Raw genomic sequence first — 12,157 nt, 5'->3', positions numbered from 1 at the left:
CCTTCCTTCCTTCCTTCCTTCCTTCCTTCCTTCCTTCCTTCCTTCCTTCCTTCCTTCCTTCCTTCCTTCCTTCCTTCCTTCCTTCCTTCCTTCCTTCCTTCCTTCCTTCCTTCCTTCCTTCCTTCCTTCCTTCCTTCCTTCCTTCCTTCCTTCCCTCCTTCCCTCCTTCCCTCCTTCCCTCCTTCCCTCCTTCCCTCCTTCCCTCCTTCCCTCCTTCCCTCCTTCCCTCCTTCCCTCCTTCCCTCCTTCCCTCCTTCCCTCCTTCCCTCCTTCCCTCCTTCCCTCCTTCCCTCCTTCCCTCCTTCCCTCCTTCCCTCCTTCCCTCCTTCCTTCCCTCCTTCCCTCCTTCCTTCCCTCCTTCCCTCCTTCCTTCCCTCCTTCCTTCCTTCCCTCCTTCCTTCCTTCCCTCCTTCCTTCCTTCCCTCCTTCCTTCCTTCCCTCCTTCCTTCCTTCCCTCCTTCCTTCCTTCCCTCTTTCCTTTCTTCCCTCCTTCCTTTCTTCCCTCCTTCCTTTCTTCCCTCCTTCCTTTCTTCCCTCCTTCCTTTCTTCCCTCCTTCCTTTCTTCCCTCCTTCCTTTCTTCCCTCCTTCCTTTCTTCCCTCCTTCCTTTCTTCCCTCCTTCCTTTCTTCCCTCCTTCCTTTCTTCCCTCCTTCCTTTCTTCCCTCCTTCCTTCCTCCCTCCCTCCCTTCCTCCCTTCCTCCCTTCCTTCCACCCTCCCTCTCTCCCTTCCACCCACCTACCCCTTCCTTCATCCATTCCTCCATCCATCCATGCCTTCCTCCATCCATCGTTCCATCCATCCATCCATCCATCCATCGTTCCATCCATCCATCCATCCATCCATCCATCCATCCATCCATCCATCCATCCTTTCCTCCATCCATCCATTCCTTCCTTCCCTCCTTCCTTCCCTCCTTTCTTCCCTCCTTCCTTTTTTCCCTCCTTCCTTTCTTCCCTCCTTCCTTCCTCCCTCCCTCCCTTCCTCCCTTCCTCCCTTCCTCCCTTCCTTCCACCCTCCCTCTCTCCCTTCCACCCACCTACCCCTTCCTTCATCCATTCCTCCATCCATCCATGCCTTCCTCCATCCATCGTTCCATCCATCGTTCCATCCATCCATCCATCCATCCATCCATCCATCCATCCATCCATCCATCCTTTCCTCCATCCATCCATCCCTTCCTCCATCCATCCATCCCTTCCTCTCTCCCTCCATCTCTCACCCCCTCCCTCCATTCATCCACCCACCCATTCTTCCATCCATCCACCCACCCATCCATCCTTTCTTCATCACAAACAAAGATGATTGCAGCTGACCCAGCCCAGGTGTGCAATGAGTGCATGACCTGCAAGCCTTTCCAGCCCATTTCAGCTCCCTTCCTCCCTGTGCCCCAAATCTGCCCTTCTCACGAGCAGTGCTGAGGTGAGGCACTCTGTACAATCAGACTTGCCTCTGTGCAGCTGACAACCAGCCCTCCAAATATCCTCCGGCCCTGTGATGTAATCCAGGATCACCACTGAGTCTTCCTCTGGCTCTCAGCACACTGGTGGCATTGCTGGCTGACACACTGCAAGGAAACCCACTGGGGGGACACATGATTCACAGAGGCTTCAGATGCCGAAGCACCTCCAGTGACATTACCATGAAGTACGCAAGGCCAGACAGTCCCTGGCCAGAGAGAGGTCGGCCTCCTGAGCTGCTTGCCTGCACTGGAGAGATGGAGGTGGTGCCAGCAGAAACCATGGGAGGAATGAGGGAGGTTCACTCTCAGAGAGAAATTACCTGGGTGTGTCAGAGGACCAGCCACGCGGTTGTGGGACTGGTAGCCGCAGTCCAGCTGGCACGCCGTGAGCTGGCAGCCCGGTATGCAACCTCGAGCTCACTGCTTACTCAATCATATGCAGGAGGGAAGAAAATGCAGGATTTGAAGAGCTGCTATGGGCTGGGATTGAAATGAGCAACAGGTAGGTGGGGAAAGCCCAAGCCAAACTAAGGCAGTCAGCTCAAAGTTGGACATTAAAAAATAGTTCCCACCAGGGAAGGCTGTGCAAGCATGGGGCTGTGCCTGCCATCAGCTGTCACCCGGCAGAACAGGTTTCTCTGTGACATTACAAGAGGAGAGAGGAAGTGAAAAGCTGAGGGGCAAATAATGAGAGCTTGCGACATATCACCCAACTAGCAGGGATTGACCTGAAGTGCTCTTCTAACTGGGTACCAGGGAGACATGTACTGCCTTGACACAAAGGCTCCAGGAGTTGTTGGTACCTCTGCTGGAGGGACTATCAGTGCTGGAAGGTGAACAAAGCACACACAAAAAGTGCCTTAGTGCCAGGCACAGCACTGAAGGCCATCAGGGCTGCTCTCCTGCTATGCACTGCCAGAGGGATCTGCCATAAGTAATGTCAGACTGTGCACAAATTGCATCTTTGTGTTGCTAAGCAGACTTCTTTCCTCCTCATCGCTGCATGCACTGCCCACTGAGGCACCAGGGGAGGAGAAGCACAACAAAAGCAGGCAGAACCTGGGCAGAGCTGTTCCATCAGGGCAGAGCTGTTCCATCAGGGCAGAGCTGTTCCACTGCAGCCTGGCTCTGCCCTACCACACCTTTACTTTGGTGCTCATCAGTGGGAAGATAACAGAGAAAGTAAGGCAAGGTCAGGAAGTGAGTACTAAGCTGGGGAGCAGCAGAGCTGTCATTTCAATGACTCATCTTTTCCAAAGGAAAAGGTTTCGTCACATGTCAGGACACTGGGAAAACCCATCCCACATTGCCTCCCAAGTTCCTTGGACCACTTGAACAAGAGCTCAAGGCCTTGATACAATTTCCCTCCTTCTGTTGGTTTGCTGTGTGTAAAAGAGCTTGTGGGTCTCTTCAGTGGCAGTCAGCGACTGGCTGACACAGAAATGGGATGACACAAGACAGGCCTAAGTCCTGATGTCTCCAAGTTCACATAGAACTGGACACCATCACAAAAAACAACAACAACAACAAAAAAAAAAACCAACAAAGACAGGCACCCCCTTTTCATTTGCTTGACCTTAACAGCAATTAAGACAGGACAGCATTTAAGATGATAGAGAAAGAGGTGGCTCTGTGATCAACTGGGCAAGCATCAGCTCTACCTACAGGCACAGCACCTTCTACAGTAGCATCCTTGCTTTGCAGCATCTCACCCAAGCCAAGCTTCACTTTGATCAAAACACACAGACATTCTGACTTTGTCAAGAGCTTTTATTTACAGGTGTAAAATTGTTCTGAGCATATTCACAAGAATAAATATAAAATTACTCTTCAGAGTAAGAAGACGACTTTTTACAAAAATATATCTCTTTTGCACAGAAACACTGATGCAGGGTTCTTATTAAGAAATATTATTTAATAAAAAAATAAAACACTGAAAACAAAATGCTTGACCTATACTGATTGGAACACCAAACAATTGAAATTTGTAAAAGGATATAAATATCGTAAATATCATTAATAAAAATAACATTTAAATAGATGTGGACTGAGTCCATTCAGACGAACAGAATGCTGCAGGAAGTCACATTTTCTTCTACAGGGCACCAACCTCCTTGTAGTCACTAGCATTGGTGCGTCTCTTCTTGTTTCGGTACCTGAGAACAGAGAGAAGTGTCACTTCTGGAAAGCCTGTCATCCCAAGGGGTTTTTTAAGGAACAAATGGAGGGAAGGAGGGAGACAGAACTCAACATGACCTCTTTGTGTTTGTTCCAATTCTAGCATATGGGCTATGCCTGTTCTGAGATAACTTGCATGCAGAGACTCACGTCTAAGCTTAGCCCTGAAGATTTTACACCTATGTTGAAATCTTGCTGCTGGTAGTGGGCTGTGAAATCCTGCTGCATCCTTGCCTGCACTAGGGCTGAGTGCCCCAACCAACATTGCCATTTTCTCTGAGGTGTGATGTGCCATGGAGACTTCAGGCAAGGAGGATGAATTTAGGCAGCTACCACCTACCTAACAGATTTGTAAGTTGTAGACTTCCCTCTAGAGCTGTTCTGCCTTGCAGTTAGTTATTAGCACAAAGAACAATTCTTGTTGCCCTTGTGTCTGTTGGTAGAACAGATTGTTGTCCTATGTGCTCTGCAGCTGGCAAAACAATGCTTGTCATATGGCACAGTCACCACAGCACAGCAGATAGCGTTAGCTATGATAGAATGGGAGGGAATGGCATCAAATTACACCGGGGAAGGTTCAGGATGGATAATAGGAATAATCTCTTAGATTATTACCACTCTTAGAGAGTGGTGAGGCATTGGAATGGGGCTGCCCAAGGAGGTGGTGGTGTCACCGTCCCTGGAAGTGTTTAGTGGAAGGACAGACATAGTACTTTTGGACTTGATTTAGTAGGCAGTACTGATGGTAGGTGGATGGTTGGACTGCATGATCTTAGAGATCTTTTCCAACCTTGATGATCCCACAATTCTATCCAGCTGATCTACAGTTCCCAATGACCAAGGAAATGGCATTACCAAGAGAAGAAACTAGAGCTTTCCCACTCCCTGCCTGCTCTCTCATCTACTCCAGCACGCTCTCTAAGACAGGAGAATCAACCTGCTCAGTGATCCAGCAGGGTCAGAGAGCATTAGCAGGTACTTGTGCCCCATCATGACCTAGCCTTCTATTTGGGTTACGCAGTCAGTACATGGTTTTTTTGGATCATGCCAGCAGGTTTGCTTAAACTATTCTCAATTGATTGCATGGAGATAAGTACTTCTGTCCAACTGAACATCTTATTATATGCACACTGCTGAACTACAAAGAAAATGCTCTTACCTCCTGCAGATGTAGTAGCCTGCGATAGAGCTGGCGACGAGGAAAAGCAAAACGAGGATGACTGTCAGTGCCACATACTCCGTACTGAGGGGCTGACGGACAAGTTCTGAATGCACACATCTGACACCAGAGAAACCTACATCGCACCTGAGGACAAGAGAGACAGAAATGGAGAAATTGCCACAGAGTTACATTTCAGCACTCCACAATGTATGCTCTGCTGCTGGATGTTTCCTTAGGGACAAGCAATTCCAACTTCTATGGCCAAACTCCTTGTGGGTCTAGGAATGCAAATCCTTCAGGTAAGTGAAGAATACCCTTAAAGTGCCCAGAGGGTCATTTTTTAGGAGACACCTCACTGCCTTGTATGCAATCTGGACCTCTCACTATTGTAAATGAAGATGAACAATAGCAGGAACATCACAATGAGTGTGCCATGCCTATGGTGGGTTGGTGACTAACCTCACCTTTCTCAGACTCTCACTCTGGTTTCACTGCAGCCAGCTCATATGCTCCATACTTGCTTAAATCCAGCTGCGGTTTGTTAGAGATACACTGCTTCTCTTTAAGTTCTTGTGAGCATTTAAACTCTTTGCTGGGCTACTGATCGCCTAAACATCAGCAAGATCAGAATCACAAGCAGTTCATCCCAAAGACTACGTCAGGGAGGCCACAGGGCATGCTGTGCTCAGTCCTTACCTGCAGTAGTGCTCATCTAGGTCCACTATGTACACACACTGTCCATGGAAACAGTAGTCCTTCATTTCAGGCTTGCATCTGGTTATCCCAACTTGAGCCACACGAGGACTGTTCTCTGTCTGGACTGCAAAAAGATTTGGTTAGCATCTCATCAGCTTCATTTTCCCTTTCCCAAACAACATGCAAGCATTACACGTCCAACAAGGCTACCAACAGAGCTGCAATGCAGTGGGTACTGCAGCAGATGAGCCTTTTGGATAGAGTTATACTTAAACTGACTTCTCCCTTACAAACCCCACATCAGCTATTACTGCTTTCACAGCAGTTCTCATCTAAGACACAGATACTACACTGAAAAGCGATACTCAAGAGCATGCAGGCTTTAAGAAAGTTCATGTTCAACATCAGCAAATGCTGTGTGGATGTTGGGAATGTGGTTCAACAGTAATCTATGGGTAGAGCTGAAGTGTTTTCCAAGGGTCACCAGCTCAAGGAAGATGGCAACCAAACACTTGCTATTTGCAAAGAGGGCTGTGGTGTACACTTACCTAATGCTGTTGTGCAGTTTTCCATTTCACCAGGTGCACATAACGGGATCACTGTTGTGCCCATGACTGCTTGCAATAGGTAACCTATGAGAAAACAAAATCGGAATAAGGTTCCTATTGACTACAGTTATGAATAGGCATGACAAGTCTGCATTCATCACAGGAAGTAATCAACATGGAGAACTCCCGGAGTCATGGCTGACCCCAGGCAGAGGACTTCCCAGGACCCAGCAGTCAGCATGGTAGTGCTGCAGCATACACTGAGGGTCAGTACTTGGCCAGGCTCAGCGCCCACCATGGTCTGTCCAAAGGAAGATCAATGCAAAGCTACTCTTCTGCAGGAGACAGCTTTCTCAGCCTTGCTGCACCCTACCTGAAACCCTGGCCAGTTCCTGCACTCACTCCTCTCCGCTATTCAAATGAAAGTCCACTTAGAGAGAGATACCATGAGACCTCAAAATCCCTCTATCTGCTCAATGGATTCAAAAGATGTCAATCCAGTCACAGGTGCTGGGCCACTGTCTCTCATCTGGGGAGGGCCCTGGGCAGAAATGAGGACATTGCTGTCCTTCCTCCACCACCCACACTACAGCAAGAAGAGGATGAGAGGCAATAGCCTTAGGTTGCACCAGGGGAGGTTCAGGCTGGATGTTAGGAAACATTTCTTCTCAAGAAGAGTGATGAGGCAATTGGAATGGGCTGCCCACGGAGGCAGTGGAGTCACTGCCCCTGGAGATGCTCAAGAACTGCAGAGATGTGGCAGTGAGGATTGTGGTCACTGGGCATGGAGGGGATGGGTTGGGGCTGTACTTGGTGATCTTAGAGGTCTTCTGTGATCATTATGGTTCTGTGATTCTAAGAACTGCAGCTCAGCAGGCCTGGTGTATGTACCCACCACACTAGGAGGGCCTGCACCATGCAGGCAGAGGAATCTTGCTGCATTTCCCTTCCCAGGCCCCTGCTCCCCTTCTCCCACAGATGCACCTATAATGTATTTTGACATCTTTTGGACTGTCCTGTGATGCTGCACAGGACAAGCTTTCCAGTACTTGAATGAACATTTCCAAGAACCATCTAAAGGCTCCAAGGCTAGCCCACAAGAAACAATGAATGCTTGTCCCAGCTGAGCATGAATCCACTTTGGGGACATCTCTGTTGTGGTCACAAACCAACCCATTCAGTCACCAGCCCCATGCCAGAGCAGCCTGCAGTTAGTGTCTTTGGGCTGTTTGCCTCCATTAACTTGTCAGCTCATGCATGCCTAATAGATGGAATGTGCCTTCATAGTTTCTTGATCACTCCAATTATTAGAAAGTTTCATTACCCCTCAGTGCTAGATCTACAGTGATTTAGGAATTTCCTACAGCTCATCCATTTCTGGGTGACTGGCAGGGCATCCCTTAAGATGTAGTTCAGTTAGATGCCAGAAACACAGAACATCCGCCTCAGATGGACAGAGCCTTTTTTTTGTTCTAAGCATTATTTCCTGCACAGCCAGGTTACCACAGGGCTTTAGAGAAAGGATGCAGGCTGGGTGCACCCAACCAGAGCCACATCAAGAGAGCAGTGACATGAGGGACCATAGATGAGCATGCCGGAGACAGCTGCTTCTGTTGCATGACTAAGCAGGAGCTGCCTTGCACTCCAACAGGGCAGGACCTGAAAGTTTACTTTCAGGGTGGGATTTTATTATTATTATTCTTTTAATTTTTATGTATTTATTTTCACAGCACTTTGTGTTCAGTACAGATTTTACCAGGAGAAGAAGGTAGCTGGGTAGATGGGTTTTAAGCCAGCAGGTCTCTGTTTAGCCTACACACTTCTGCTTTGCCTTGCATGCTTCCTCCATCTGAGTATGATCTGAGCAGTACCTTTTTAGTCTAAAGTTCTCTGTCGGACAGATACCAGAACATAGATGAGAAACCGCAATCAAGGTGGACTAGAAGTACAACTGAGAGGCAGGTCAGCCCCTCTCTGTGCTCAGAGCACCAACAGAGACAAAACACTAGACTACATAATCAACAGACTAAGGCACACCTGCTCACACAAAGCTGAGCAATGCCTGCCCCATCCCAGCAGCCAATAACCTCCACCTGACTGTGGGTATAGGCCAGAGGCTGGAGCACAGGTGTGGTATTTGCTGACACCCAGCAGTATTTTCGGCATTTGGGCAAAGTCCTTCCTGCTCTGCACCATTACATTTTGCCCTTTCCCCCATGCACATATTTTTCCTCTGACATCAGTGGGAGGGGGATCCTGCTGGAGGATTAGGGCTCCACATGCTGCAGTAACAGAGGAATACCTTTCCTAGAATAGTTATCAAGTGATGTATATCAAACGTAGGACCTGGGAGAGGTATTTATATTTTTATTCCTTCACTGTTCACTAAGTAAATACTGCACAGGGTACAAGATAACAGTAATGAGGTTGTTGGTATTTATTAATGCCTCTCAGGAATGCCAGTGCTGTGCCGCCAGCACGCAACACCTGGTCAGGTCCTGTGGGTATCACTCTAAGATTAACTCTGTTTCTGGAATGGGGGTATTGCTGCTGTTTGCTGGACCCTTCATGAAGGATGAAGGAGAGACAGAGAGTGGAACCTCAGCTTCCTGAAGCCTTTACCAGAGGTGATGTGCTATACGGTAATTACCAGGTCAGCCACTATGGCTTCCAGCTACAGGATGAGGGACATACGTACAGGACTTACAGAATAAAGAACTAGTCTCTCTGCAAGATTCACACCACTTTAACAGGGAATTGTTAGGTTCCTGAGAGGTGCTAGGTCCCTACCATCACTTGATTTGGCTTCATTCACCCCACAAGATCACTGGCCATGTATTGATTCACTTGCAGAAAATTCCCTAATGCTATTTCACATTTGGCACCTCTGCGCTCCCCTCAAACACATGTCACTTGGGTTGCACTACCAAAGAAGCGCCAGGCACAGCGGTACCCAGGTGACATCCCCCTGGTGGGTCTCAGCCCATTTAACTTGGGGGACGGATCCAGATGGATTGCCATTATCTGGTTTCACACACTCAGAGCTCACCTGACTGCCTAAGGCCTTCTTTGTGCAGAGTGAGCAATGAACGAAGGTCAGCCTGTCCCACAGCCTCTGTGAGCACCACTACTACCACCACCCAAATTAGGTGCATCACCTTCCGTCTCTTTCTGCAGTGAACCACTGTGCCCTACCCCACAACTCTCCAGGCCATGTCAAACCAAGCAATTCCTTCTGGCAGCGAAGGCCAGGTGGGGTGGCTGTGCTCCAGGTGAGGATTACAGAGCCATAGGGCTGGCAATGAAAGCCTTGCTAATGGCTTGCTCTGCTTCAACATGCATCTGTGCAACTCTGCCCTTGCAACAGCATCTCTGGAGTTTGGGTTATCTGTGTACGCTGAACACATGCCCTGGGAAAGGGGAAGCAGTCATTTGAAATAATTTTAACCACTGCAGAGAGAGCACACCTCCCCATCTTCATGCTTGGGATATAACACTTTGCTTCTGCTTAGCGCCCAAGCTGGGATGTAACTGTACTGTATGGCCATGGTCAGCAAACACATGCCTAGCACTCCTCTTCCTGGTATGAGAAATGCCAGTGGCACAGGCATGTCCCACCATGTAAAGATGTTGTTTGCCCTCTCTGCCTCCCACTTCTCCATACTCTGTGTACACATGGTGGTAAGGAGAGATCCAAATAAATCCCCCCCCCCTACAGCAATGAGCTGAAGCACCTGTGCATGTCACTGGGAAGCAGTGTCTGCACTGCATATTGCACCCACAACTTCAGAACTGCTGACTCAGAACCACGGATGCCCTAAAGCAGCCCTGCAGACAGCAGCCTGCATGGGAGTACCATCACTCCAGCAAAGCCCCCATAATCACCTTGTACTCTGTGCCAGAACTTACCCTTATGAAGAGACAATTCAGATAATTACTTATTATGTGCACCAGTCATTTCAGCACCACTTCCACTCCCGTGCAGACCTGCACACCAATGACTGGATTCACTCACCACCCTTGCTCCCAGCATGGGACAGAGGGCCCTACACTGCAGGGGAAGGAGAAATCCTCTATTGCTTCTTGTCAGACACACCACCTGCTGCCATCTTCTGTATCTTCAGGTTCAGACACCTCTGCAGTCAGTTCAGACATGGCATAAGAAACCACAAAGTTCCCCTGAGCCAGTGACAGCCTGGATACGGAGCTGATGATGGCCACTGGAATTAAGTCCTGCCTTGGGGCAGTGAAGCTCTGCAGCCTGACAGAACAGCAGCCATCAGCTGGAGACAGACTTCCCAGCTGCATCACAGAGTTCTGCTTGGACTGCTGACCTGGGATAGAAAGGTAGTGAAGTGCTCCCAGCACTTGCTATGAGGCCACCTCGCTGTGACTAATCTGTCCCCTACCATTAGATTCTGTGCCTGCCCCGGAAATACATCAATCTGTACACAAATCCATGAAGACATACCAGTTCCTTCCAGTACCAGCTGTGCGCAAAGCACGGCTGAGTCACAGGTTAAAAGAGGTTTAACCTGCTGTCACTGCAGCAGCTGAGGCATGAGCCCTATGGAAACACCTGGCCAAGAGGAAAGACAGAAACTCCTGCTGCAATTGATCTTGGAATTGGCCTTGGGAGCTGACTGACCCATTGCCTCAGACTCTGAGCCCAACACTGCAGGCATGAGAATGTGCTTTATGATGAGAGCAGAGTGAGTGCTGCAGGTCTCAGCCCTGCCTCAAGTGTTGCTGCATGCAGCGTGTGTCACCGTAAAGGGTCACTGCTTCACAGCCCCAGTGGGGCTGTAGGATGGAAGTCAGCTGTGTGCTCTGGGACTCTGGGTGCTACAAGGATGCGCTTTTCGGAGGAGCTTGCTCCAGGTAAGGATGTAAGAAGCGGCAAGGCAAGGGGCCCACAGCCTGCTCTGTGGCAAGCAGAGGCCCCTCTATTTGTCCCCAGCACTGAGCTCACCCAGAACAGTAGGACAGGACGAGAGGAAAAAGCAGCTCCTGCTGCCGGGCAGGGAAAAGGGAACGAGCACACACCTTCCCCCATCACATCGCACCCCTGTACACGCAAGATTCCAGGCACTCACCGAAGAAGAGCATCAGACTGCGGGATCGAGGACCGCCGGCGTCCATCGCTGTCACTGTCTGAGAGAAGGAGGAAGAGGAGAAGAGGGAGGAAGGCGGCGGCGACAGAGCTGCGGAGCGCTGTGGGGCAGCAGCGCCGTCCCGGTCTTTATGTGCGGCGGAGAGGCGGGGCGGCGAAGTGATGAAACCCTGCAGGGCTCGGAGCAGGTGCTCCTCCACACCAGCTTCCTCCCGCGGCGCATTCCGCCGCCTCCTCCCGTCCCCCCGTGCCCGGAGGCGATGCCCCGAGGAGGATGGGGGCACCGTCGACCCGGACCCCGCCCCCTGGTGCACGTGCTGCCTTTATCCCTCTTTCGGCAAACATTGCTGCGGTGGCACACCTGGCTGTAAAACGGGCTGCCAAGCGGGCCCAGGGACTCATAGCCACCGCTGAGGGCAGCGTTGCTGGGGCCGGGTACAATGGTGTGGGTGCCAGAGCAGGTGGGTGCAGAACCACTTGGATGGGGCCTGGGGATGCAGCATACCCCCAACACTGCCGAATGTTGACCAACAGTGTTGGGAAGGCAGCCACAAACTCGCTGCCCTCCCCAGTCTCCCACCTGCTGGCATTTCCTGTCACCCCTCAGCCCACGCGTGCCATAAGCCTGGGCGGTAGGCACAGAAATGGTCCATTAGGTTCCAGAATAGGCCGTAGGAATGTAGCACCTCACCTCCTCCTGCTGGGATGGCTGAAGGGCACCGTGCCCCTCCAGTGCTTGGCAGCGTGGGCAGCTGCTGTGCCAACTGACCAGCACTTGGCTGGATCTAGTTCTTCCTGCATTCTGCTGAGGGCAGTTGCTGCACTCCATTGGTAGGTGAAGCATGGTCTCATTGTCTGCGTCATCAGAGTTGGGGGATACGCCACCCCACATCTCTCTGTACACGTGTCTGACAGATGAAACACTTTTTGCCTGAACTGCTCAGCTGTGGGAGCTGTTTCGTTTCCTTTTAAAGCCACACCATTACCTTTTACATCAAAA

The 12,157-nt window shown here is 50.2% G+C and overlaps 1 protein-coding gene across 1 annotated transcript; it reads right to left on the bottom strand.

Annotated features, from left to right (window-relative positions):
• Positions 1–3,209: 3,209 nt before the first annotated feature.
• EREG (epiregulin) lies at positions 3,210–11,401 on the bottom strand. The gene is made up of 5 exons (XM_015861843.3): positions 11,141–11,401; positions 6,045–6,128; positions 5,497–5,620; positions 4,798–4,944; positions 3,210–3,616 (listed from the first exon to the last, which is right to left on the bottom strand). Exons 1-5 carry the CDS (start codon positions 11,184–11,186, stop codon positions 3,556–3,558), a joined length of 462 nt encoding a protein of 153 aa, XP_015717329.1. The 5' UTR covers positions 11,187–11,401; the 3' UTR covers positions 3,210–3,555.
• Positions 11,402–12,157: the final 756 nt, after the last annotated feature.

This window comes from Coturnix japonica, chromosome 4 (assembly GCF_054131305.1).
Source record: "Coturnix japonica strain WE chromosome 4, WE-NBRP24, whole genome shotgun sequence".
Lineage (NCBI taxonomy): Eukaryota > Metazoa > Chordata > Aves > Galliformes > Phasianidae > Coturnix > Coturnix japonica.
Note: the sequence above shows the minus strand (reverse complement) of the source record. Positions and strands in the feature narration are given on the sequence as shown.